This window comes from Canis lupus, chromosome 4 (genome assembly GCF_048164855.1).
Source record: "Canis lupus baileyi chromosome 4, mCanLup2.hap1, whole genome shotgun sequence".
Lineage (NCBI taxonomy): Eukaryota > Metazoa > Chordata > Mammalia > Carnivora > Canidae > Canis > Canis lupus.
Genome location: NC_132841.1, coordinates 26,035,374 through 26,059,609, shown reverse-complemented (window position 1 = coordinate 26,059,609; position 24,236 = coordinate 26,035,374). Strand labels below are relative to the sequence as shown.

The 24,236-nt window shown below is 48.1% G+C and overlaps 1 protein-coding gene and 2 long non-coding RNA genes across 7 annotated transcripts in view; 1 reads left to right on the top strand and 2 right to left on the bottom strand.

The window, feature by feature from the left end:
- The window catches only part of LOC140632048 (uncharacterized), a 29,499-nt gene extending 21,927 nt beyond the window's left edge, over positions 1–7,572 (bottom strand). Inside the window, exon 1 of the long non-coding RNA XR_012029552.1 lies at positions 5,670–7,572. This is a non-coding gene — a long non-coding RNA (uncharacterized lncRNA). The remainder of the gene's footprint in view (positions 1–5,669) is intronic.
- The window catches only part of DUSP29 (dual specificity phosphatase 29), a 32,593-nt gene that overhangs the window by 1,546 nt on the left and 6,811 nt on the right, over positions 1–24,236 (top strand). Inside the window, exons 2-4 of one of the 4 annotated variants that reach the window (XM_072823708.1) lie at positions 9,458–9,685; positions 22,052–22,272; positions 22,675–24,179. In XM_072823708.1, coding sequence (XP_072679809.1) covers positions 9,458–9,685; positions 22,052–22,272; positions 22,675–22,772 — 547 coding nt within the window. In that variant the 3' untranslated portion in view covers positions 22,773–24,179. Of the gene's footprint in view, positions 1–2,289; positions 2,391–5,872; positions 6,051–9,457; positions 9,686–22,051; positions 22,273–22,674; positions 24,180–24,236 lie in introns of those variants that run through there. The other 3 variants (XM_072823710.1, XM_072823709.1, XM_072823707.1) reach the window with 3 other exon arrangements.
- On the bottom strand, positions 12,849–22,317 carry LOC140632051 (uncharacterized). 2 transcript variants are annotated; one of them, XR_012029557.1, is made up of 4 exons: positions 22,205–22,284; positions 15,901–16,000; positions 14,081–14,188; positions 12,849–13,396 (listed from the first exon to the last, which is right to left on the bottom strand). It is a non-coding gene; the product is annotated as an uncharacterized lncRNA (long non-coding RNA). The 2 variants fall into 2 exon arrangements; XR_012029558.1 differs by lacking the exon at positions 15,901–16,000 and having other exon boundaries at positions 22,205–22,317.

The window sequence follows — 24,236 nt, the reverse complement described above, 5'->3', positions numbered from 1 at the left end:
AATGAGGCCCAACGAGGTTGGGCTTTGCACAACCCTTGTGACTCTGTATGTTTCCTGGTGCTGACGATGTGTCAGGTGTGGTTCCAAAAGCTTTTCTTATAAGTATGAACTCATTTACTCCTCAGCACTGCAACAGCCCTATGAAGGAGGTACCTCATCACCTTCATTTTCAGATGAGGAAGCTGAGACACAGAGTAGTGGAGTGGTTTGTCCATGTCACAAAGCCCAGACAGTAGGAAGGTGTACCTTAGAGTCTGATGGCATGTGCCCTGGTGCCCCTCCGTGGGGGTGGGGGCAGGGGCAGGGCTGACATCTCACTCCTCTGCTTCTCTTGATGCCTGGACTTCAACCTGGACCAGGCCCCAGGAACAGCCACTCCAGGTACTGGTGCCAGGGGTCACAGCTCCGTTTTGTCCTCTGCAGCCTGACTCCAGAGCAGATAGTGTGTGAATTTTGGCCTCCAGGGACTCTTGATGGTCTGGGCCTACCCAGCCTGGCATGGGCACCAGATGTCAAACAAGCTGGAGAGAGTCCTTTCTCCTCCTCCCCAAAGCCTCGCAGATACTTTGCACATGAGCAAATGAGCCCTAACACCCATAGGAGAATGCTCAGGCTTACTCACGCCCCATCCCATCTGCCACAATTACTCTACAGAGACCCTCGGCCCCGCGCTCAGAATTTAGCTCCCAACACAACTGGGAGCTCTCCATCCAGCCTCCTCACTGCTTCCTTGCTTGTCCTCTTTCATAAAACATTTTCTGAGCCCCTGTCGATGTGCCGAGGACTTGTATCCTCTCATTTGATCCTACAACCCATGAGGTGGATATGATCCCTAGTCTACAGATGAGGAAGCCGAAGCCCAGGTAGGTTTGTTAGACTCCAAGGCCAGTGAGAGCTCTTTCCCCGACTGCACACCGCGCTGGGATGCACATTAGGAATGAGACACAAAAACGAAGGGCCCAGGCCTGCCCTAGGGAGCGTAAACCTTGTGACCAAGAATACAGTGACCCTCTCATGACTTGGGTGGCATGCCTGGCTGCCTGGGTGACGCCCAGTCACATCACCTGGTGTTGTGTTACTAACCCCTGACTCTCATTTTGCTCATCTGTGAAGCAGGGGCAGCTCTTTCGTGTCTTGGAGGCTTGAGTAGATGGTCACTGGGCGCACAGCAGAGGTAGCGACTGTATGACCGTTGCCCTGGGTCCTGCCCGGCCTTGGCCACTCAAGTGAGCTTTCATGGCAGCTTAAGAAGCGAGTGTTTGGCTCAACGCCTTCCCAAGGCCCAGAGCTACCCCTGCACAGTCCCGAGACAGGAGGCCGGGTGGGGAAGGGGAGGTGGCAGGCCCACCGTGAGGGCTGCGCCCCTCAGTCTACCCCACCTCCCGTTTGCCCCACGCACCGAGGCCTCGTGTTCTGAGGTGACGCACAGTGGGAAGCAGCTCCTGAAAGTTGTGGGCCCGAGGCCCTCTATTCCTGAATTCATGAGCTGTAAAATTGCCTGTAGTATTTCCACACATCTTCGGAGGAGGCCAAAGCCCGGCTGCTCAGGAGTCAGGAGCCACAGCTGGCCTGGTCACACGTCATGGTCCCCGGTGCCCTGCGCCAGAGCCTCTCCTTCCCCACGGGGCCCAGGCGCGGAGGCAAAGTCCATCCCAGCCCGCTCCCCTGTCTGAGAGGGAAGCCGGGTTCGGGCCTCCAGCCTCCTCACGGTTTCCGGGAGGCCCCACTCTGCCAAACCAAGATGGGGGGAGATCAATTAGGAGTTCATAAATTACCACCCTGAAGCGCTTTGAAACCATTTGAAGAGTTAATCAAACAAGTTATGACATCAACACCATCACAGAAGGAATATTAAATTACCCCTTGAAATGAAGGCTTTTCTGTTTTTTTTTAATAAAAGGATTTTATATTAATTCGCATAATTGCCTCCTGTTAACATGCTTGCCAGAATCGAAAAGGGGAAAAAAAAAATCTGTGAAACTTGGATTGTGTCAGATACGTTAGGAATTAAATTATAGGGCAACAACAAAAATTCCCGGGTTTTCACATCCAGGTTTTAATTTTTTTTTTTAATCCACTACTTTTATTTCCTAGTTGGGATCATTTTTATAGGCTTAAGATGCGTAAAGACAAGCACTGACTTGCAGTAAATTAAAAATATGTTTATTTATATATGTACACTGCTGCCAAATTCCACCCCTTTGCATACCCGAGCAGAAGGTATTACTCTCCTAATAGAGTAATTTATCCAACCACAGTAACATTTTTACCTTCCCTCTTCTTTCAAGGCGCATTCCAAGCCCGACTTGGGTGGTGTCATGGAAGAAATGTGGTGTGCATGCATTTCAACACAGACTAACTTTCCCCCAAGATCCTGATGCAGTAGGAAGGTAAATACGCAACGTATACATACGCCCAGATACAGAAGGACTTCAGAAGGGAGAGGGGACTGTTTTAAGACTACTGTAGAAACTGCTCTACTAGACCAAAAACTTCTAGAAGGCAGAGACTTCTCTGGCCCAGCCCATATCTGGTACTTAATGGAGGAATGGGTGAGGAAAGCCTGGGTGTGGAGGGCTGGGCCAGGCCTGACTTAGAAGGTAAAATGGGTCACACTCATTCGTAACCTCCTGGAGCACCTCTGATGTTGGCTGATTGAGACTAAACCGAGACCGGGGAAGGGGAATCAAGGATGCTGGCTCTGGCACCATGGGGCAGGGGAACGATGCTGCCCTCTTCACCCAAGGTCTGTCTCCAGTCAGAGGGGAAGGAGGCTTCCCTCAGAGGTAGATTTGCCCCCAAAGCTTCAAGACCCGCACACTTACATGGGTCTCTTCCAAGGCCCTGTACCTGTTTGGTTTTCCTTTCCTTAAAGAAATTGTATAAGCTTCAGGACACACAAAACTTGATTCTCCTCTGGTTTCTCGAAGCACTGAGGGATTAGAGTGACCTTCTAACATGACCTAAGCCTGACTCTGCTCCCAGAGGCCTCAAGGAGGGCATGGCTCCCTTCGGGGAACTCACACTTATGGGGAGGGCACGCGGTGCCTCGTGAGATATAAGGAACACCTAGCCAGGCCTGGTCCTGACGGTCACCCCCCTGTGCCTTAGCCCAAAGGTTTAGGGTGGGCATCTACTTTGTCCAGAACAATTCTTTTTTTTTTTTTTTTCCAAGATTTTATCATTTGAGACAGAGAGTGAGAGAGAGAGATAGAGAGAAAGCATGGGTGGGCAGAGGGAGAGGGAGAAGCGGGCTCCCCGCTGAGCAGGGAGCCCGACACTGGGCTGGATCTCAGGACCCTGGGAGTGACCTGACCTGAAGGCAGACGCTTAACCAACTGAGCCACCCAGGCGCCCCTGTCCAGAACAATTCTAAAATAGAACTTTCACAGGCTTCCCCCACCCTATTCATATACTTCATATATATGTTCAAAATGGAAAGTTCAGAATAGATTGTTCCTCAAAAAGAAGAATCGCAAATAATTCCACCATCCTAAAATACGCAGATAGCCAGCGTTGATTAGGTCAGTGGATACTGTACGTTCTGCTTCATAAACCTGTGGTCTCTTCTCTCCACCTGCTCAAGTCTCTTTCACTTTGATTTCTCAAAACCACCGCCGATGTGGCTGCCTGTTGCATCTAATGGTTTTTTTTTTTTTAAAGATTTTATTTATTTATTCATAGAGATGCAGAGAGAGAGAGAGAGGCAGAGACACAGGCAGAGGGAGAAGCAGGCTCCATGCAGAGAGCCTGACGTGGGACTCGATCCAGGGTCTCCAGATCATGCCTGGGGCTGCAGGCAGCACTAAACCGCTGAGCCACCAGGGCTGCCCGCATCTAATGGTTTCAAGGCTGAGAAGAGAGGGCTGCCCTCGCTGGTGGGCACTGGGAATCCTGTTCTCCGCAGAATGCTGTGCCCTGGACATTCCACACCTGACTATCTGCGGCCCACGTCCCCCCTCCCTCTCTATCCCCCCTTCGGGGGATGTTCGAAGAGCCTCAGAACTCCCCTTGCTTCCTCGTACAGAATAATTTAGCTCTTGTTGCCTTGCACCACCACCTTCTCACTCATACTTCAGGACTTAGTTTCTTCTCATCCAAGGGGTCCTCAAATGGTATCTTTTGTCGAGGCCTGTTCTGTGGCTCTCAGTCCACGGTTACCTGGCCAGTCTTTGCAGACTCAATGGCCTACTTAGCAATTTAATGTTCCCAGTGAAATAAATAATGTATCTCGCTACCTGGCTTCTCCCATTGGCCACTTTAGAAAGAGCTCAGGTGAGGTTTTTTGTTTATTTTCAAAACCATCTTTACCCTTCTTGTTATAGCTCCATTTTATCAAGAAGAAAGTGACACTCAGGGAGGATGCGATGTATCCAAGAGTCTTCAGTGATTGTTGGGGCTGTGAGAGCAGATCAGGGCAGGGCCTGGAGCCAGCGAATGCAGGGAGAGAGGGACAGGGTGGCAGAGGGGCCCCCAGGAAAGTGCCAGGTCCAGGAGCAAGGAAGATAGAATAGGAATCACGAATTACAAGTCACAGGCAGCTTCCTGCCCAGCTGTTCTGCTTGGTCAGCACAGTTTAAAAATATAGACATGGTGATTTACTATAAAATATGATTATTTATTCAAAGAATCCCAAAATAGAAAACAGAAAAAAAAAAAATCTCCTGGAGTTCTGCCACTTGCTCACAGCATTGACATTTTCATATTTTTCTTCTAGTTAAAAACTAACAAACAAAACAAAACTGTGTAAGGTGTTTTGTTTTGTTTTTACATGAAGTCAAACTATGGTGCCGAAATTACAGTTTTGAATTCATCCAAAGCCTTCCCTCATTGGGAAGGGGAAACCTTTGACCAAACGTGAGCTGTACCATGGAAAATTCTGAAATGGAGTCAGAATTAACAACGGGCCCCTGTGTTCATTCCGCCTGGAAAGAGCATCTCGAAGTCAAGGCCACTGTTTCACAGAGGGAAAGGCTGCTCTAGGCTTTAGCCGTCAAGTAGCACTTGGCCTCTGCACGTTCTGTTACCACAGTGTCTTTAAATGTCTTAAGATTAGCAGTATTAGGTTCCCTCCAGAGCTCACCCTGAGACCAGGGTGCAGGGAGGGGGGTCTGGGAGGGAAGAGAGCCCCCACAGGACACGTCAGGTTACCCCGCGTAGAACAGACTCCCCACGGAGGTCCCACAGAGGGCGGAGGGAGCCAGGGTACCTCTCCAACGGCCCCCTTCATTAGCAACGACGTTCGAGGGGAACTCCTCATACTGTAGGCCTGACCAGCCCAGAGACCAGAAAATATCCCGAGGGGAGAACCAGGGGCTTAGGGAGGAGGCCTTCTGTGGGTAAGGGGAGCCCGCTTACATGGCAGCCATCTGAGCTGAGGAACGGAACAAGGTATGGCTAGCATCTCCTTCGGCGGCCTACATGTAAACAGCAGCAGATTTCTCACAAAACCCTGGCTTTCTGGCCTCTCATAAAAATATCAGAGAATCTGGGCTCGAGTTCCCACAGGGAAGGGCAAGCTGCTGTGGTCTTCCGGGGAGCATCGGCTCTCTTCCCTGCCACAGTCCCCACCACTCCCTGTTGTCTCCTGCCGGAGGCCAACAGTGAGGGTTGGTTGGTTGGTTGGTTTTATTCTCTAACACCCAACCCACTTCCCTCCTCTATCTTACCTGCCTGGCTCCTCCAGGAAGGAGCCTGCTCTCCTTTGGGGCAGAGACAGGCCAAGTAGCCTTCAGGATGGCATTTAGTTTCCTGGGACCAAACCTTTAAATATGAAGCTGTAACAGAAACCTGGAGGCCTCTCTTGACAACCTGCCCAGCTCTCATTATGACATTTAGCCCGTGATTGATATTGTGTGTGTCATCAAGACCTTGGCAGTTAATCTCTGGGTCGGATCTATGGAAACCAAACAGAACAGATTTGTCTTCCCCTTCCATTTTGGCTGTGGTCTGGGAAGCAGACGCTTTCAGCCTCTCTGAGATTCAGAAATTTGGGAGCCGTGCAGAGAGGGATGCACACAAGCCGCCTTCAGGATTTGGAAAGATTACAGGTCTGTGGTTTCTGGACTGTTCTGTGCTTTGTTCTCCCCCCCCCCCCCCCATCAAATCTGCACACTGGAGGATAATAGATCCCAGAGCTCCCTCTGCGTGCCAAGCCGCTCTGGGTAGACCGCACCACTTCCTCTTCTGTCTGGAAATCCAGCCGAGGCTTTCAGCACGGAGATGGGGCTGGGGGGGGGGGGCGCTCCTTCCCCACTATAATGAAGGAGGAACAGCCCCGCAAGGGTGAGGTCAGCTTCAGTGATCAAAGGAGGCCGGCAGGGGGTTCAGGATGCAGTTTACTCCAGGCCTCGCTAAAATCACCTCTTCCGAAGCCTCCTTTGGTGGCAGACAGTGTTGTTTGGGCTGGTTCCCACAGTGGAAGTTTCTGCCCATCCCTGGCCATCCTCTTCCCGCTTGTGACTGAAAACACCAGCAGGCAGGCGCCACAGCAGGCTTCAGGCCTGGGCAGCCACGGGAGACCCTGCCTCCTGCCTTGGGACTCACCTCCGCCCCTCCTCCAGGAGCCAAAGGGGAGTCCTGCCTCATCAGCTCTGGCTGAGGCCCCAGCACAGGTCTTCTTCACCGCCCACTTCAGCCATTCACCCCCCGACCCCCGCATTCACTACATGACCGCCACTGGGGCTCGAGAATTAAACACCAGGGAGCCATTGTCACAGAGTCCCCGGCGAAGGTCGTCCAGCTCTTGTCTACCACCAGGCCTGCACCTTATTCTGAGCTAGAGATATGGCCTCTACTTCAAAGAGAAGAGAAGGAAGTATGCTGAAGGCCTTCCACCCTTTTCTATCCTTGACTCACTAGCTCCTTGACTCTTAGCCACACTCTTGGGCTGTCATTATCATCAACCTTCAGTGAGCACCAGAGGCACGTGTGAGCTTGTTAAAGTACAGATTCCTAGGCCCACAGCCCCAGTCCGGATGTAACTCGGGAATCTGTATGTCTTGCAACAGCCAGATGATTCAGAGAGAAGTAGTCCAGATCCAAAGACAATTAAAAAAAAAAAGGGGTTGTCTCCATTGCCACCACCCTTAACTCACCTTAACTGCAGGGGGAAAGTCATAAATTCTGGCTTCCCATGATCCCCCAAAACCCAGCTGGGCTCCATCCCAGGACCCGAGGATCATGACCTGGGCTGAAAGCAGATGCTTAAACGACTGAGCCACTCTGCCGCCCCTCTTCTTAACATTTTTAAATGAAAAATATCAAAGATATGCAAAGAGAAACAATAACTATCTTGCAATCATCATCCAACCCCAACCACCAACAACCATGGCCAATCCTACCCCTTACATACCTCCACCTCCACTCCCCATCCCATACATCAAATATTGTCACATTTTTTTCCAAGTATATTATGTTTGAAGCAAATCCCAGGGATTATATCATTTCATCTGTGAATATTTTGATATGTATTTCTAAAAGGTAAGGACCTAGGCTAGAATTTAGCTGTCCTTGGAATCTCCTGCAAATTGGTTGTTAGATCTAGACTCTGAGGACTCTCTTAAGACTCAGGTTTTCAAAAAAAAAAAAAAAAAAAAAAAGACTCAGGTTTTCCTCTGGCAAGACTCTCACGGCGATGGTGAATTCTCCCCACAGAAGGCCCATAAGGTCTGATCCTCTCTTCTTCTGTTGCGAACAGTCAGAGGGGAATGCCTATATCCATTAGTCCATCAAGTATCACAAAATGATGCTTTCTTCCCTCTTTATTACCTGGAATATTTCTCTAAAAGAGCAAATTCCCTCATCTACCCAGTAGTACAGTTTGTATCAGAGAGGAACCATAAATGCTACATTCTTTCCCTTTACTTATCTATTTTCAAAATAATGAGCAGGTCCCCTACATCTTCCAACCATGAGTAATTGTTTTAAGCATCATTACGATTTAAATGTTTGATGTGTTTCAATCCACTGCAGTTATTTTTACTATTCATGTTCAACTTGTCCCCTTTTGACAAGTGGAAGCCTCTCTGAGTTGTGTTCTAAGTCCTTTGACATGATCCCAGTGGTCTTTGAAGCTAGCAAACTTTTTTTTTTTTTTTAAGAGAAAGAGAGCATGAGAGTGGGGGCAGAGAGAGAGGAAAGGGGGAGAGTCCCAAGCAGACTATTGCACTAAATGTGGAGCCCAACCCAGGGCCTGATCATACAACCCTGAGATCTCTGACCTGAGCAGAAACCAAGAGTTGAAGGCTTAACCGACTGAACCACCCAGGCACCTCATGCTAGCAAACATTTTTTTAATATTCTTCAAATTCCTGGCCTGTCCCCATCACACTGCACTCTGTCCCCACCTCCCAGCAGCTATTTCTTTCTCAGAAGACTAAGACCATGTGTTACAGACATCTTCAATTTACAATTCTCCTTGTCTGTAAAATAGAGATAATAATAATAATAATAATAATAATAATAATAATAATGCCTACCTCATAGGGTTAAGAAGATTAAATGAGTTAATAATTGTCAAGCACTTGGAACAGTGCCTAGCACAAAGTGCCAGATAAGTATTCGTTAAATAAAGACCACTCCCTCCTCATCACTTACCTCCATGTTTCTCAGTCTCTTCTTCCCCTCAGGCTGCCTGAGTGTAGACGCCCTAGTCACTCAGCTGGGGGAACAAACACTGCTCAATTCCACAGCAAATTCCTTTCCTTGGGGACAATGGAAACTCTTCTCCCGCATTCCATTTGCAGAGCCTGACAAGCTCTCCAAATATGCATTTCAATCTGCAAACACAGCTTTCCAGCTTAGAACATCTCTTCTGACCCCTGGTACGTTAGCACAACTGCCAACCCCCTAGCGTGCGGCCAACATTGCCTTCAACTGTTCTAACACGTTGAGGAACCCTCAGGGAGCCAAGCCTCCTTCCACCCCAGGGTTCTTGAAGCTCCCAGAATATGCATGGCTGCTCTGATCAAACAGGCTCTGGATTTACAGGTGTGTCCTTTCCACAGCTCCCTGCAGGTGTGGAGTATCACAGGCCTCGAATGGCAGGAACCAATGGCCAGAGCCAGCAGATTCCAATCAGAAAAAGGAAAAACTAGGCACCAAAGGAGGGGTAAAAGCTAAAAGGAAGGAGGCAAAGGCCTGGCAGCCAACAGAGATTTTTGAGGCTTGAAGCCTGTTGTAGGTCTGCTGCAAACCCTCCTTGACCCAAGTCAAAGGGCTGCCAGCCCTCTTGCCCCAAAGGAGACTGGAATGTTGGTGAAGGTTGTTTAACTGCCATGATGGCCCTTCTTGGTTACCTCTGTGGCCCAGGAAGAGGAAAGGGGAGCACAGAAGGCAGGAGAAATGCCTGCAGAATCTTAAGATCAGCTTATTCCCATTTCTTTTTGTAAAGACCATTCCCTACCTCTGTCCTGTACTAACCCAAATCCTGACCCTCTCTCATGACCAATTGCAGAAAGGAAAGAAAACCCCTCGGCTCCAAAATGACATCCAGAGAACCGAAGACAAGCCTCCCAAATGCCTACCCACCTGCCAAGAGGCTGTTGCCAAGGGGGGAGGAGGAGGTAGAAGCAGATGACTACTGTACCCCCGGAGCCTTTGAGCTGGAGCGTCTCTTCTGGAAGGGCAGTCCTCAGTATACCCACGTCAATGAGGTGTGGCCCCAGCTCTACATCGGTGATGAGTAAGTGTCCAGGCCAAGCCCCACCTCTGGCCTCACCCGGAGGAAGGCAGCAGCCCTCACACCCTCCACCCTCTCCTAGCCATGAGTCGTTGCTTTTTAGGTTAGCTATATTGTGAGAACTCAGGGCTGGGTTTATCTTCATATTACAGAAGACCCAGAGATGGGGCTAATGCAACATTAAGGGTCTATTTCTCTTCCATATAAAAGAATTCCAGAGGAAGGTAAGCTGGGGCTGGCATGGCAACTTCAGGGTCATCAGGGTCTCAGGCTCCTGTGCTCCTGCCCCACCATCCTGAGAGTGTGGCTTCCTTCCTGGAAGTTGTGGCCTGGTCCAAGAGTGCTGATGGGGCTCCAACTACCATCTATGGCATCCAGGCCAGAGAAACATAAAGAAAGAGCAAAAGGGCATCTTTCCAGAGGGCCTCACTGCAAAGGAAGCTGGGAAACAGAGCCTTTTAGTTTAGCTGGGTATAATACCAGCAAGAACAAAGTCAGTTCTCAAGATTAGTGGCACAGGAAGCATGGTAGGCCCAGCAAAGTTGAGGTCATTTTCCCCTCCTCTAGATTTTTAGAGCTACCACTTCTCACTCCTTAAACAACTGGGAAACATCTGTAAATAATATTGAAAATAATAATGCCTATCATTATTGAATACTGTGTTCCAGGCACCATGCTAAGTGTCTTGCTCGAATTATCTCATTTTATTTTCACCATAGCCCTGGGAAAGAGGGCATCTAATTACTCCCACAAGGCCCAGGGCAGTTAAGCAACTGGCCCAAGGTCCACAGTGTGGTAGGTGGCAGAGAGCTGGGATTCAAACGCAGTTCTGTCTAACCCAGAAGCTTTCACCTTAACCAGCACTCCTACTCCTCCTTCCATTCCCCAGGATTCCGACTCAGGTTCCATCTCTCCCTGGAGCTGATGGTGGTGCAGGACCCCTGCATGTGTAACATTAATAAACATTTTGCTGCTTAAAACCTAGAGATAGGGCAGCCTGGGTGGCTCAGCGCTTTAGCGCTGCCTTCAGCCCAGGGCGTGATCCTGGAGACCCGGGATCGAGTCCCATGTCGGGCTCCCTGCATGGAGCCTGCTTCTCCCTCTGCCTGTGTCTCTGCCTCTCTCTCTCTCCTGTGTTTCTCATGAATAAATAAATAGAATCTTAAAAAAAAAAACTTTAAGAAACCTAGAGATAACTGTCTAGTCATGGGAAATCCAAGGACAGCATCTCTTGTCCTTTTGTTTTTTTCCTTAATACTTTTAAATTGAAAATTACATGCCCTTATATACTAAAGTAAACTAAAGAGAGAGTTGTAAAAGCAAACTGCATAATCTCCCTCAGTCCTCTCTTAATTCTGTCACCGAATAGCCAGTATTATGCTCACTTGCATACTTGCATTACTTGTATGTTATTGCAAATGTAGCATATCCACACATATAAAAGGTCTTCATTTCTTTTAAACAATTTTAGGGGGGAGAAGAAATCATATTATTCTATACTTTTACTATTCCGCAGTAGTGCCGTCCTGCAATTTATCCAATCATTTCCCAGTGTGAACACTAGGAGGACCTCAGTGAGGGGTATCTGGGACTCTCTGTACTGTTTTCTTTTTTAAAAATAAAAGCTTTATTGAGCTATAGCTCACATTCCATAAAATTCACCTTTCTAAAGTGCACAATTCAGTGGCCATCTTACATTTACAAAGTTGTGCAACCAGCGCCCCAGCGCCACTCATTTGAAAGGATTTGTATCACCTCAAAAGGAAACCACCTCAAAATTCTCCAGTCCTCATCTTTGTATCCATGCAACCACCCATCTGCTTTCTGTTTATATAGATTTACTTATTCTGGGCATTTCATATAAATGGAATCATAATATATGATTTTTGTGTCTGGCTTCTTTCACTTATCCTAATGTTTTCAAGGTTCATCCAAGTTGTACCATGTACTAGTATTTTATTCTTTTTTATTGCCAAATAATCTCTATGTTATTTTTGTGACTTTTCTGTAATTCTAAAATGAGTTCAAAATTTAAAAAAGGTACACATATACTTTGACCCTACTATCATTTTAAGAAATGTAATTTATTAAAATATCAGTACATAAAGAGGTACATAGAGAAATACACAGAACAATGTGTATTTTATCCCTGAAGTAGCAAAAAAAAAAAAAAAAAAAAAAGGAAGGGGGGAATCTGAATCTCTTATAATTATAAAATATTACATAAATACAGTAAATATATGATTTTCCTATTATACAAGTAATACATGCTTATTGTATAAATATAGAAGTCTTAGGTTCTCTACAAGTAGAGAATTTTAACTCATTGGGTTATATGGATTAAGTGAGATACTGTATGTAATATATTAGTGCAGTGCCTAGTATATGGTGAGTGCTCAATAAAGGTTAGCTCTAGTAATAAGATCAATAAAAGGAAGAAAAGTTAAATCTCTGAGAGCAATCACCAAACCCCATTACTCTGAAGCCACTTCTACTAATATATCCTCCTAGACTTTCTGCGGTATTTATTTATTTATAATATTTTGGTTTATGATTTGCTTTTATATAGTTGTAACCACATTGATTATTCATTTTATCATTTCCCACATAGCATCGTTCATAAACTTTTCCCTTATTACTTTTCATCCATTTAATTATAATACTACCTATCAGATAATAATATACCAAGTGGATATAAGGTCATTTATTTAACCACTCCCCTATTGTTAGACTTAATCAGTTATTTCTATGTTCTCGCTTTTTAAAATTTATTTATTTATTCATGAGAGACACACACAGAGAGAGGCAGAGACACAGGCAGAGGGAGAAACAGTCTCCATGCAAGGAGCCCGACACGGGACTCTTATCCCAGGTCTCCAGGATCATGCCCTAGGCTGAAGGCGGCACTAAACCGCTGAGCCACCGGGCCTGCCCTGTTCTAGCTTTTATAAATACTGCAGTGGACATATTTATGCATATCTTTTCATATGTAGGATTATTTCCTTAGATATGACCCTAACAATGGTAAAACTGGAGGAAGAGGAATTAAGATTTTAAGACTTACACTGTCTCTGTGCCTTGTATTTTTTAAAGATTTTATTTATTTATTCATGAGAGACAGAGAGAGAGAGAGGCAGAGACAGGGGCAGAGGGAGAAGCAGGGAGGGAGGGAAGGAGGGAGGGAGGGAGGGAAGGAGCATGCAGGGAGCATGCAGGGAGCCTGGTGGGACTCGATCCTGGGTTTCCAGGATCATGCCCTGGGCTGAAGGCAGGTGCCAAACTGCTGAGCCACCCAGGGATCCCCTGTCTCTGTGTCTTTATCTATGCTGTCCCCTTTGCCTAAAATGCCCTGCCCTTCAGTCAGCTCTGTGTCCAGAGGCTATGTGTGCTACAAAGACCACTCAAATCACTTCTGTCGTGAAGCTAGCTTTCCTTAATCCCCATAGCGAGAAGTAAGGTTTCTTTCTCTGTATATATTGTGTTTACATTCCTTATAGCTAATAAATAATAATAATAATAATAATAATAATAATAATAATAATGACAACAACTACATTGTATTGCATACATCTTACCCAGTGCCATGCCCTGTGCTAGGCAACCCTATGAAGGAGGTTCCATTATTACTCTCATTTTACAAATGGGCAAATGAGGGCTCCAAGAGTTCATCCAACTGCTCAGTCAGTCAGTATTTACTGGATACCTTTCTAGGTGCTGTGGGGGATACAAAGAGGAAATTGAAGCTCAGAGAAATTAAGTGACCAGCTAAAAGTCATACCACCAGTAAGAGGCAGAATTTATACCTAAACTCAGATCAAGAAAATGTGATCAATCAGATAAAGAAGCCCTTTACAGCTCAGGAGAAGAGATGTGTAGAAATGTAACAGGGAATGGAAGGAGAATGGGGAATAGAGTGGAAGGAGTGTGGGGTTTGAGTCTTGGCTCTACCAATCACCAGTTGTATGATCTTAGACAATTTATTTTACCTTTCTTCACCTTATTCGGCAACAAAGATAGGGCTTATTTCATGGGGTGAAGATGAGATGGATTAAAACAAAGAGAGTGCGATGCTACTGAGTATTTGGTACTGTGATGATTCTGAGAAAGTGTCACAGAAGAGGTGAATTCTGAGCATGACTCTGGAAGATGGGTAGGACTTGAACAAAGTTCTGGCCAGAGGTAGCAGGATGAAGACATGAATGGAGGTGAGAATAAGCAGGATGGTCTGTTTGGAATGCAAGGGATAAATATGGTTGAGGTCCACTCTCAGGGGATCTAGAACTAATCCACGTTTGACCACCACACGGTCAGCTCGGATTTAGCTGTGCTGTAGTCACAGGTGGCCCTAGCACCTCAGTGGCCTACCACAGCAGTGCGTTAGTTCTTATTCTTACTCACGTGAACATCCGTAGCGGGCCAGTTCTATCTCTGCTCCACATCAATGTCCCTCTCGGACTCAGGATCCAGGCTGACAGAGCAGCCCCCATCTGGGACTCTGTTAGTCTCCTGGCAGAGAGAAGGGACATGGAGAATCACAAGCGGACTCAGAAGTGACACATGCCACTTATGCCCACATTTCAATGGACATTGCAAGTCCAAGCCAAACCTTCATGTTATTAGGGCAGGAAAGTGTAACCTGTCCCTGGGGAGGGGCACCAACTATTCCAAATGGTAACATACAATCTACCACAGCCACAGTCTACTCCAGGTGTAGTGGCTCTGGGCAGGCCCTTTTACTTCTTGGGCCTGTGTCCTCATTCCTAAAAACGACTCCTAAGACGATTCAAAGAAATATGGAATGTAAGAACATTTCGTATAGACAAATACAAATATTATCATTATTGTTACTTAGAAAGAAGCGTGAGGAGGTAGGTCAGGGCCAGCTTGTGGAAGACCGAATGCTAGCCAAGGGACTCTCTTCAGGAGGCCACCAAGTGTCTGAACAGGACAGACAAATCCTAGTTAATAGAGTGCCAGACCACAGGGTGTGATGCAGTAAGGTACGCTTGCCTCCTTGACATCCGACCACAATCTTGCTTCCTTCAATCAAGAAAATGTCCCTGCCCTTTCAATTCATTCCAGCTCTCCCTGGTCAAGCCCCAAAACAAACACACACATGCACAGTCTAGGCAAGCTCCACAGTCAGTGTATGACCTGTGTGCTCAGCAGGGACAGGGGGCTAAAGCCGGCCTGGCATGGTGCTTGTCTTCATCTCTGCTCAGGGTCCCTTCTAGACACCCACTTACAAGGGTAATGAGATTCCCAAATGCTTATTGAAAGGGAAATTAATTCCACTGCCAATGCAACCACACGGAGGTTATAACCCTGCTGAGAGCAGGCGAGGCTGTCTGTGCTTCTTGGTCTCTTTGTAGGTGTTGCCCAAAGCAGCAGCAAAAAGCTCACAGCTGGCTCCTCGTGCACAAAGCCTCAGTTTTAATTTGATGGTTGCATTTCGGTTGAATTTTTCCTTTCCTTAAAAGCACCTAGGATTTTCGAAAGGCAAGTATCAAGGCTCTGGAAGTTAGGGTGGTCGGGATCCAAGAGTGAGGATGGATGTCTTGGGGAACCCCTGGCCTAGACTGGTGAAGCCTGGAGACTAGACGTAGCCCAAAGAAGCAGCTCACTTTTCCTCCCTCCTCTCCCCTCAAGGGCTTCTTTGTGGAGAGAGGCAGAGGCTGAGCATCTGCTCCGAAGCCACAGTGCCCGTCAAATACTGCTCCCCATGTGGCCTTGGGCAAGTCACTCATGCTATTGCTTTACCTACAAGAGGTGGACCCAGTGAGTTAATACATATGCCACTTAGCACAGTGCATGGCACGTCCGGTAAGTGTGAACTACTACGGATCAAACAGGTTCTCGAAACTCAACTCCCAGGGTGAGAGTTACTTACTCCATAAGTAAGGAACAGTCATTGTGCTTTGCCGTTAAGGGTCCTTCTGTGCCAAAGTAAGGGCAGCCTTGAGACGGAATCCACCCTTGGTCGAATTTCTCCCATGAGACTCTATCATGAACCCAAGGTCAGGTGGGAAGGAAGGTCCCTCCTCATGGGCTTTCTCGGGCTCACACACCCATTGCTTCCACAGATACCGTCCTGGCCTTCCAGAACCCAGGCAGCCTACAGCCTAGGGAGGCAGTGCCACACCAAAACCCTATGGGCCTGGGCATTTCAGAACGGCTAAAGCATCTTCTCAAGCTCAGCTTATCCCAAGGGGACTCACCAGGTGTAGTGCCAGCTGCCTCTAAGTCCTCATTGCTTACAGCCTGGGGAGGGCAGAGTTGATGGCACCGGTGAGAAGAAGCCACAGACAGGAGGGAGATCTGGTTGGTATGGAGTGTGATGGGTCACTGGCAGGGCCTGGGCCAGGCCCACCAGCCATGTATCAGACATTCTCACCCGGAAATCATTCTGGCTCAAGGCACAGCCACCCTCCCCTCAGCCACTTCCCATAGCTCGGTAGGGGGTCTCAATCCCCACAAGCATGAACTGCAGGGTCAGCACAGGGCAGACAGAAGGCCTCAGACGGGATTCAGGGCAGAGTCCAAGCTCCCAGGGCTGAGTGGGCATTATGTGTGGCCTTTGGCAAAACATTTTACTGTTCTGGGACTCAGTTTCTTTATTTGTAAAACAAAGGGATGATTTCAAAGGTCCCTTCCAGCTCTAACATAAAATCCTTCAAGAAATGTGCTATTAAATAAATTAGGCTTTATTAGGTTCAAGCACATACTTGTTTTATTACTTTTAAGTCATTCAAATTAGATTCAAATTAGGTTAACCAAGTGTTGCCCTCCAGAGAGCCAGGGGCTGGCGTCAATGATGAGATAAGAATAATTCATCGCCTCTTATCAATCAGCAGCCCCTAAATGGGTGCTTCAAAAGTGCTCGAGTATGCTTGAAAGCACTAAGTTTCTGTAATTTAAATATTCTCCCTTTAATCTTATTCACATCTTTCATTTGCTTAGCAAAATCTTTTTTTTTTTTTCTTTTTTCTTTTTTTTTTTTTCCCCTGTAGTCAGCAGGAGGGGAAACATCCTGGCTACTGTCAAAGTGATTGCAAATTCCCAGGCAGGACGGCCTTCTGTAGGCTTGGCTGAAGCAGGAAAATGGGGAAATCCCTCTTCTCCCTCCCAGGGGGAGCATCCCTGTGAGTCAACCCCATGGTGCTGGGCTGCTCGGCCCGTGAGTGGCAGGGCCACTAAGCAGCTCTCCATTTTTAAGATTCCAGTTACCTCCATCTGGCTTTTGGGGCCAGCAACAGCCAGTTGCCCTTCCCCATGAAGCCTGACTCCTCCCTGTGGCCAGCCCTGCTCGCCTGAGCTCGCTTTCAAGGGGTCTTGCTCTCTTGCCCTTTCTGCTTTTTTCTTCCCAACTGGGCCAACAGCCTCAAAAACAGAGGCATCTCCACGCTGGCCTGTAGTCAAGGAGGCTGGAAGGTGAGGGGAAAGCAAATCAGCCAGCCGCGATGGCCCTCAGCCCGTGGGAGGGCCTGTCACCTGGACAGCTGCCCCTCTGCCCGCCTCCAAAAGGAAGGAACTAATTCAGCCCTAAGGCACCGAGCGGAGTGAACACTTTGACCCACTTCTCCAGGGTGGGCCACGGCTGCTTCAGGAGTCAGTGAAAACACAGCCACGGTTCACCGTTTAACATGCTGAATGTTTATGGAAAAAACTAGAAAACCTGGATTCTGAACCTCCAGGCACCAGAGGTGACTTAGATACAGCTGAGCCCTGGTGGTGGGCAGAGTCCACGGGGAGACCAGGCTGGGCCCTTCCAGCAGCTTCTCAAGGGGGGGGGGGGGTGCTTCAGCAACATCAACCACTTCCTTTCACAGGGAACAAAAGGCCTAGTCTAGTTATTAACACAACATCACTTCTGGGCTCCAGGCTTCCAGGTGTTCTCTCTTTCTCCTCTTAGCCTCCATCCCTGGGGCAGATGATAAAGAGGTTTCTAAAGAGTTAAAGATGCTGGGGCCACCTTGCATCTTTGAGTAGCCAGCGTCTCCCGAGGACTAAGGAAACATCCGTAAGAATCGTGGCATTCACTGGCTTATGAAATGAATATATGACATGCTCGTTACCAAAATTTACAAATGAAAACTTCTCTAGAATCCCCTTACCCACGGATAGCCACTGATAACATTTCGTTGTACATCTTTCTCTCTCTTTTTTTAAAGATTTTATTTATTCATGAGAGACACACAGAGAGAGGCAGAGACACAGGCAGAGGGAGAAGCAGGCTCCATGCAAGGAGCACGACGTGGGACTTGATCCCGGGTCTCCAGGATCAGGCCCTGGGCCAAAGGCGGCGGTAAACTGCTGAGCCACCCGGGCTGCCCAAAGTTGTTCATTTATAGTGTTTCTTATAATACCCACCACTCCCCCTTTTGGAGAGAGATAAAGATAGAGCTAGAGTTAAAGCGAGAGGGGGAGAGAGAAGACAAATGTCCAAAAATAGAAGCTTGGCGAGATGAAATTAGGATTTCCCTACAGAATGGAAAGGCACACCACTGCTGAAGGCTGTAGGTTGACAGAAGAAGGTGTTTACAATATATCACCATGTCAAAGCCTTCAAAACCCTCACATGCCCCAAACATCTATTGTACTCAAAAACAAATCTCTCTATAAGATATATAAATCAACGCATAGAAAAGCAACTGGAGAATCTCATATCCAAAAGCAAAAAGACTTTATCTCTAGGGGGTAGAAATGCAGGTGATTTGTGCGTGTGCGTGAGGGAATATGTTTTTCACATTCTGCACTGAGCATGTGTTATTTTTATAATTAGTTGACATATTTTGATGACATATTATTTTTTAAATAAACAACTTGTTTACATCAGGATTTTTTTTTAAATTAAATAACCAGAAACTAAAGCTCCTGCATCATCTAGGTTCTGGAGGGTAAATTCCTAAGTCTGTTTTTCTCCTGAGCTTTTTTCCTCAGCAGAAGCACATTTCTTAGTCTCTTTCCCACGTCACCTAAGCAGGTGGCCCTGACATTTAAGAGAACAACCATATAGTGTCAGGGAGCACCCTCTAACCTACCCTACTCCCAGTACCTGCTAAGTCAGGCATTTGGGCCAGTCGGGAACTGCCTCCATCACAGCAGCCGTATACCAAGAGTTTGAAGAGTTTGCTCTATTTGCAGATTCCCATGCTGCCATGGACACTCTTCTGAGCTCTCAGCTGGAGTCTGAGTATCAAGCTAGGGGAATCCCCAGAGTGGTGTGTAAGGACACCACGTCCCCTTCCTGGCTCACGCAGCCACAGAGACCCCGAAAACCTGCAATGGGCCTCAGACACCCACCAGGTCTGATCCTCTCCAGAAGCCCTTTTCTCTACTTCAGACATAGTTAAAACCAGCTCTGTGGCCTGAATGTGGAGGTGTCATGCAACAAGTCTTGTCACATAGATCCCTGATCCTTGGTGACCTCCAAAGCAGCAAAGTGCAAATTGCTATGTATTCAAACTGCTATTTGATTATGTTGAAACCCAGTGGCCGAACTCAGAGAGAACAGTCTTTATGGTGGGTAAGAACTTCCTGTCAAGGGCAGTTAATTTTAATTTTTCCACTGAGCTCAACCTCAAAGTGAGGTTGGTTGCTACTCAGCAAGATGGACTGCATTAGCAGAGGTTTTAATTGAGCGCAGATCTATGTCCCAAAAGCAAAATGTTGTATACATACTTTGGGACAAGAAGAGAAATGAAAAACAGGTCTTTCTGAAGAAATATTGAAAGCAGAATGTAGTCCATGGTCAGGATGGCAGCACCAAAGACCAGCTGGGGGGCTTGGTGGAACTCTCCACCATCCTATGGCTCAGTTCCAATGCGCTGTTTGCAAATGTTTCTAAAAGCTCAATGCCTGTGTTTGGGTCTCTCTTTCCCAAACACTGGACTCCATCGTGGCTCCTCTCATGACCAGGAAACCAGCGACAGATATGTGGCCCTTGGCCAAGGGGCCATGCATATGTTTCCTACTGCAAGGCTCCTTTTGGCCCAAGATACTGATCAATGTTGGCATTCAGTATGGTCCCTCTGTCTACATCCTTTTACCAGTGACCTTGAGATGAGCCCTTAGCTGGAGCACAATGCCACTTCTGGCCTCTTATCATTCTGGTTCCAGAACCCTTGTCATCTTTGTCCTGAGCTGTAGAACTGGTCTTTGTGCTGTTGAGGGGTGATGGTGTCCTAAAACCTAGTTAGGATCACCCCTCCTCAAACACTATCAAAAACTGTTCTTGAGGGACGCCTGGGTGGCTCAGTGGTTGAGCGTCTGCCTTTGGCTCAGGGCATGATCCTGAAGACCCGGGATCGAGTCCCACGTCGGGCTCCCTGCACGGAGCCTGCTTCTCCCTCTGTCTGTGTCTCTGCCTCTCTCTCTGTGTCTCTCATGAATAAATAAATAAAATCTTAAAAACAAAACAAAACAACTGTCCTTGAGCCCTCCAAATACAGATCCAAGCACTTTCCTGATCCAACCCCACACTTCCTCTCCAGATCTTTCCTCTCCTCTCACACCCTATGCTCTGGCCCAAACCAGCTTCCTCCTCCCTGCCCCCTGAGCAATCCATCAGCAAGCCCTGCTGTGACCCCACCTGCTCCAAGCAGCTTCCTCTCTTGGCTGTACAACTGCAACAGCCTCCAACAGAGCTCCCTGCTTCTATTTTTTCCCTGCTCCACTCCCTCTCCACACATCTACAGACTGATATTTTACAAAATAAACAATGCTCATCCCTTCCTTAAAATCCTCTGTAGCATTGGGCTTTCTACCACACTTACAGTAAGATGCAAGCTCTCCCCTGTGGGCCCAGAGGGCCTCCCATGACCCGGCCCCTGCCTACCTTTCCAATGTGCCCTTGTACCACTACCCCCCTTGCCACTACAGCCACACTTGTTTGCATTCTCAGCACTTGCTGTATCCTCGACCTGGATGAAACATTTTTCTTTCAACTCTTCCTCTGGCTAGCTCCTCATCCCTCAGTCTTAGCATAAATACTACCGCCCAGCAAGGCCTTCCCTGACCACCTTACCTAAAGCAGGGCCACAGTTGTTCAGCACAGCTCTTACTGCCATCTGAAATTATCTTGTTTATTTGTTTGGTGTTTATTTGCTCTCCCCGTGAGAATCCATGCTTCCCAAGGGACCTTGACTGACCTGTTCACTGTGGCATCATCAGCACCCAGGACAGTGCCTGGCACACACTAGATTCTAAGTCATTATTTGTGATAAATGATTGATTATGGGAAGAAATAAACGTTTCCTGAAAGGCCCTCATTATCTCCAGCCTCCACCCTTTGAGTTGTGCTATTTCCTTGCCCTTGCCTTCCTCTTCTCCTCCATCACCAAGAGCTGACATTTGTAGTAAGGCAAACTCAAAGGGCCCTCCCCCAGTCTCCCCTGGCCCCTCTGGACAGAAATAACTCCTGCTTCCTCTGACAACCTACCTCTGCCCTATATTCCAAGGCCACCTTCTTCAACATGACTTTATTCTTTGTTCCTGTAAATTCTTGCCTAGATAGATAAGGCTATAAATCGGAAAATAACTTCACTGTTGGCTCCAGGCACTTGCTGACATCAACTCAAACAATAGACAGCTCAAATACCTCTCCTCAGAAAAATGCTTTGCCCAACTAGGCAAGGATTCACTCATCAAAGCAAGGGGTTCTACATGGTGTTCACCACCCCTGTGAACATCGACGTCAAGAATTTTGCCCATCTCCATCAAATCCTTGCACTGAAACGGCATCTTAAAGATTACTTATTTATTTATTTATTTATTTATTTATTTATTTATTTATTTATTTATTCATTTATGATAGACAGAGAGAGAGAGAGAGAGAGAGAGAGAGGCAGAGACACAGGCAGAGGGAGAAGCAGGCTCCATGCAGGGAGCCCGACACGGGACTTGATCCCGGGACTCCAGGATCCCGCTCTGGGCCAAAGGCAGGTGCTAAACCACTGAGCCACCTGGGGATCCCTGAAATGGCATCTTAAAGCATTCATTTGAGCCCCAACCCCCCAACCCCTATAAATATCTGGAAAGTTCAGAGGAGAGGCCTACTTTAAAGCTGAGATGAGGTCAGCCCGGGTGGCTCAGCGGTTTAGGGCCGCCTGCAGCCCAGGGCGTGATCCTGGAGACCTAAGATCGAGTCCCACATCCGGCTCCCTGCACGGAGCCTGCTCCTCCCTCTGCCTGTGTCTTCTCCCTCTGTCCTGTGTTTCTGTCTCTCATGAATAAATAAATAAAATCTTTAAAAGAAAGAAAGAAAGAAAGAAAGAAACCCGGGGCAGGGCAGCCGCCGCGTCCCCCCCAGATCCAGGCCAAGGCAGCGCCCGGCCAACCAGCGCCCCCCCCACCTCCTCCCCCGCCCAGGGCGACCGCACTGGACCGCTACGGGCTGCAGAAGGCGGGCTTCACGCACGTGCTCAACGCCGCCCACGGCCGCTGGAACGTGGACACTGGGCCCGACTACTACCGGGACATGGCCATCGAATACCACGGCGTGGAGGCCGACGACGTGCCCACCTTCGACCTCAGCGTCTTCTTCTACCCGGCGGCCGCCTTCATCGACGCCGCGCTCAGCCGCGACCACAGTAAGAGACCCGCCACCCCTGGGAGTTCAGCCCCAAGCAGCCGCCTGAGGCCCCGCCCCCGCCCCGCGAGGCCCCGCCCCTCGCCCTGGCCCCGCCCCGCCCCGCGAGGCCCCGCCCCTCGCCCTGGCCCAGCCCTCGCCCTGGCCCCGCCCCCGCCCCCGCGAGGCCCCGCCCCTCGTCTTGGCCCCGCCCCTCACCTTGGCGCGAGCCGGGACCTGGGCACCGTCACCGCTGGTTCTGCTGGGTGTGTGTGTGACTGAGCTGGGACCGTGAGCCCCAGGAGGCTGGGAGCCACACAGAGCGCGCTGCTGCTGGGGTCCGGGCCCCCGGCTGCCGCTGTGGGGAGTGGGGATCGGGAGGGTTCAGGGGAAAGGCCTTTGGCCTGAATCCCAATTCCTTAAGGCTCATCAGCGATCCTCGAACAGCAGGACCGTCTGGATGGCCTCAAAGCTGGGACTGCAGCCCAGACGCTAATTGTGCCTGGGCCCAGACCTGACTAACCGCTAGGGGCTTCAGTGCCAGAAAACCTTCAGGGAGCTGACTTGACTGGGAATCCATGGAGAGACTTCGGAATCTCCCGCCAGCCAACCGAGCCCGCGGCCTCCCCGAACCCTGCCTCTGCACCCACCCCTGCCCCCAGATACACACAGTCTAGTGAGGCCTCCTAGAGAAAGCTGACAACCTAGCCTTCTGAACGGCGAACTGTATTTGAGAATCTGAGTTTTGCATCTGTGATGTCCAAATTTCCCAAGGCTAATTATCCATTTTTAAAGTCACAGGGCTAGTCCTTGCACTCAAAATGCAGTGTTAGCTGGTCTAATCTGGGTAAAGGCTACAAGGCTCTTTTGGAGAGAAGGGCATGGCTTAGGTCTGCATTGGCGTAAAACAGTGTGCAGTTATTGCTGCAAGGGGGTGTTTCAGGGGCATTTCATAGAGGAAACTTCCAGAGGAACTTCAACTCCCTAATCTGTGCTCTGACTTTAGGCCCATGTGTCATACCCCTTTCTGGGGTCATTGCACAATTCAGTGTGTCCAGTTACTGAAAGCCTTTCTTGCCACAAGAGGCTGGGATTAGGAGGCTCAGTGATTGGCTGACCCACCTGCCTCAGGAACTTGCGGGCTGTAGCTGGGCATAAGTCGAGTCCCAGACCTTGATGGCCATCCCTCCATGGCCTGAGTCCCTGAGCTAGCTGGCCCCACAGCTAGGCACCAACAATTTGTCATTATTTTGGTTCAGAAAGCAATGTCACAATGAAAAGAAAAAAAAAAAAAAAACCTCACAGAACCAAAGTGCTTATATTAGGGGATGCCTCATTTCAAAGTCATGCTTTTATGAGGTTATTTATGGACCATCTCTTGCATTTATGCACATTATGGGTTTCTTAGCAGTATCAAAAAGCAATGGGACTCAGACTCATCAACATGAGGAAAAATTCTCCTCAGATTATTTGAAGTTAACTGAAAACGTATTTGACAAGAAAAAAACACAAAGCTGCAACAACCCAGTCCTTCAGTTTCTGTTTAATGTACTCTTTCGCCATTACTGTATCTTCAAACTTTCTCTTAATGGAAGGGGTCTGGCAGGCTTTGGAGAAGACAGGGCGGGGTTCAAATTCACGCCATATAACTTACTAACAATGTGATTTCTCTAAGCCTTGCCTTCTCCATCTAGTGATGAAAATATTTACCTTGAAAGGTTATAATGAGGATCAGCGGCAACCCACATGGAGCACTTAGCACAGAACCTGGTGCACAGCGGGTTCTCAGATGTGTTTGATAAAGAGAGGTCATGCACCATGAAACACATAACCACACTAGCATGTGTGCATCATCATAATAAAGTTTCCAATCCGAAAAGAGGAAAAAAAAAAAAGGAAAAAAGACATTCCAACTTTGAACTCGCACAATAGACTCCCATGACAGCTTGTTTCCAGTTCCTGGCACACCATTTTAGCGTCTTTCCC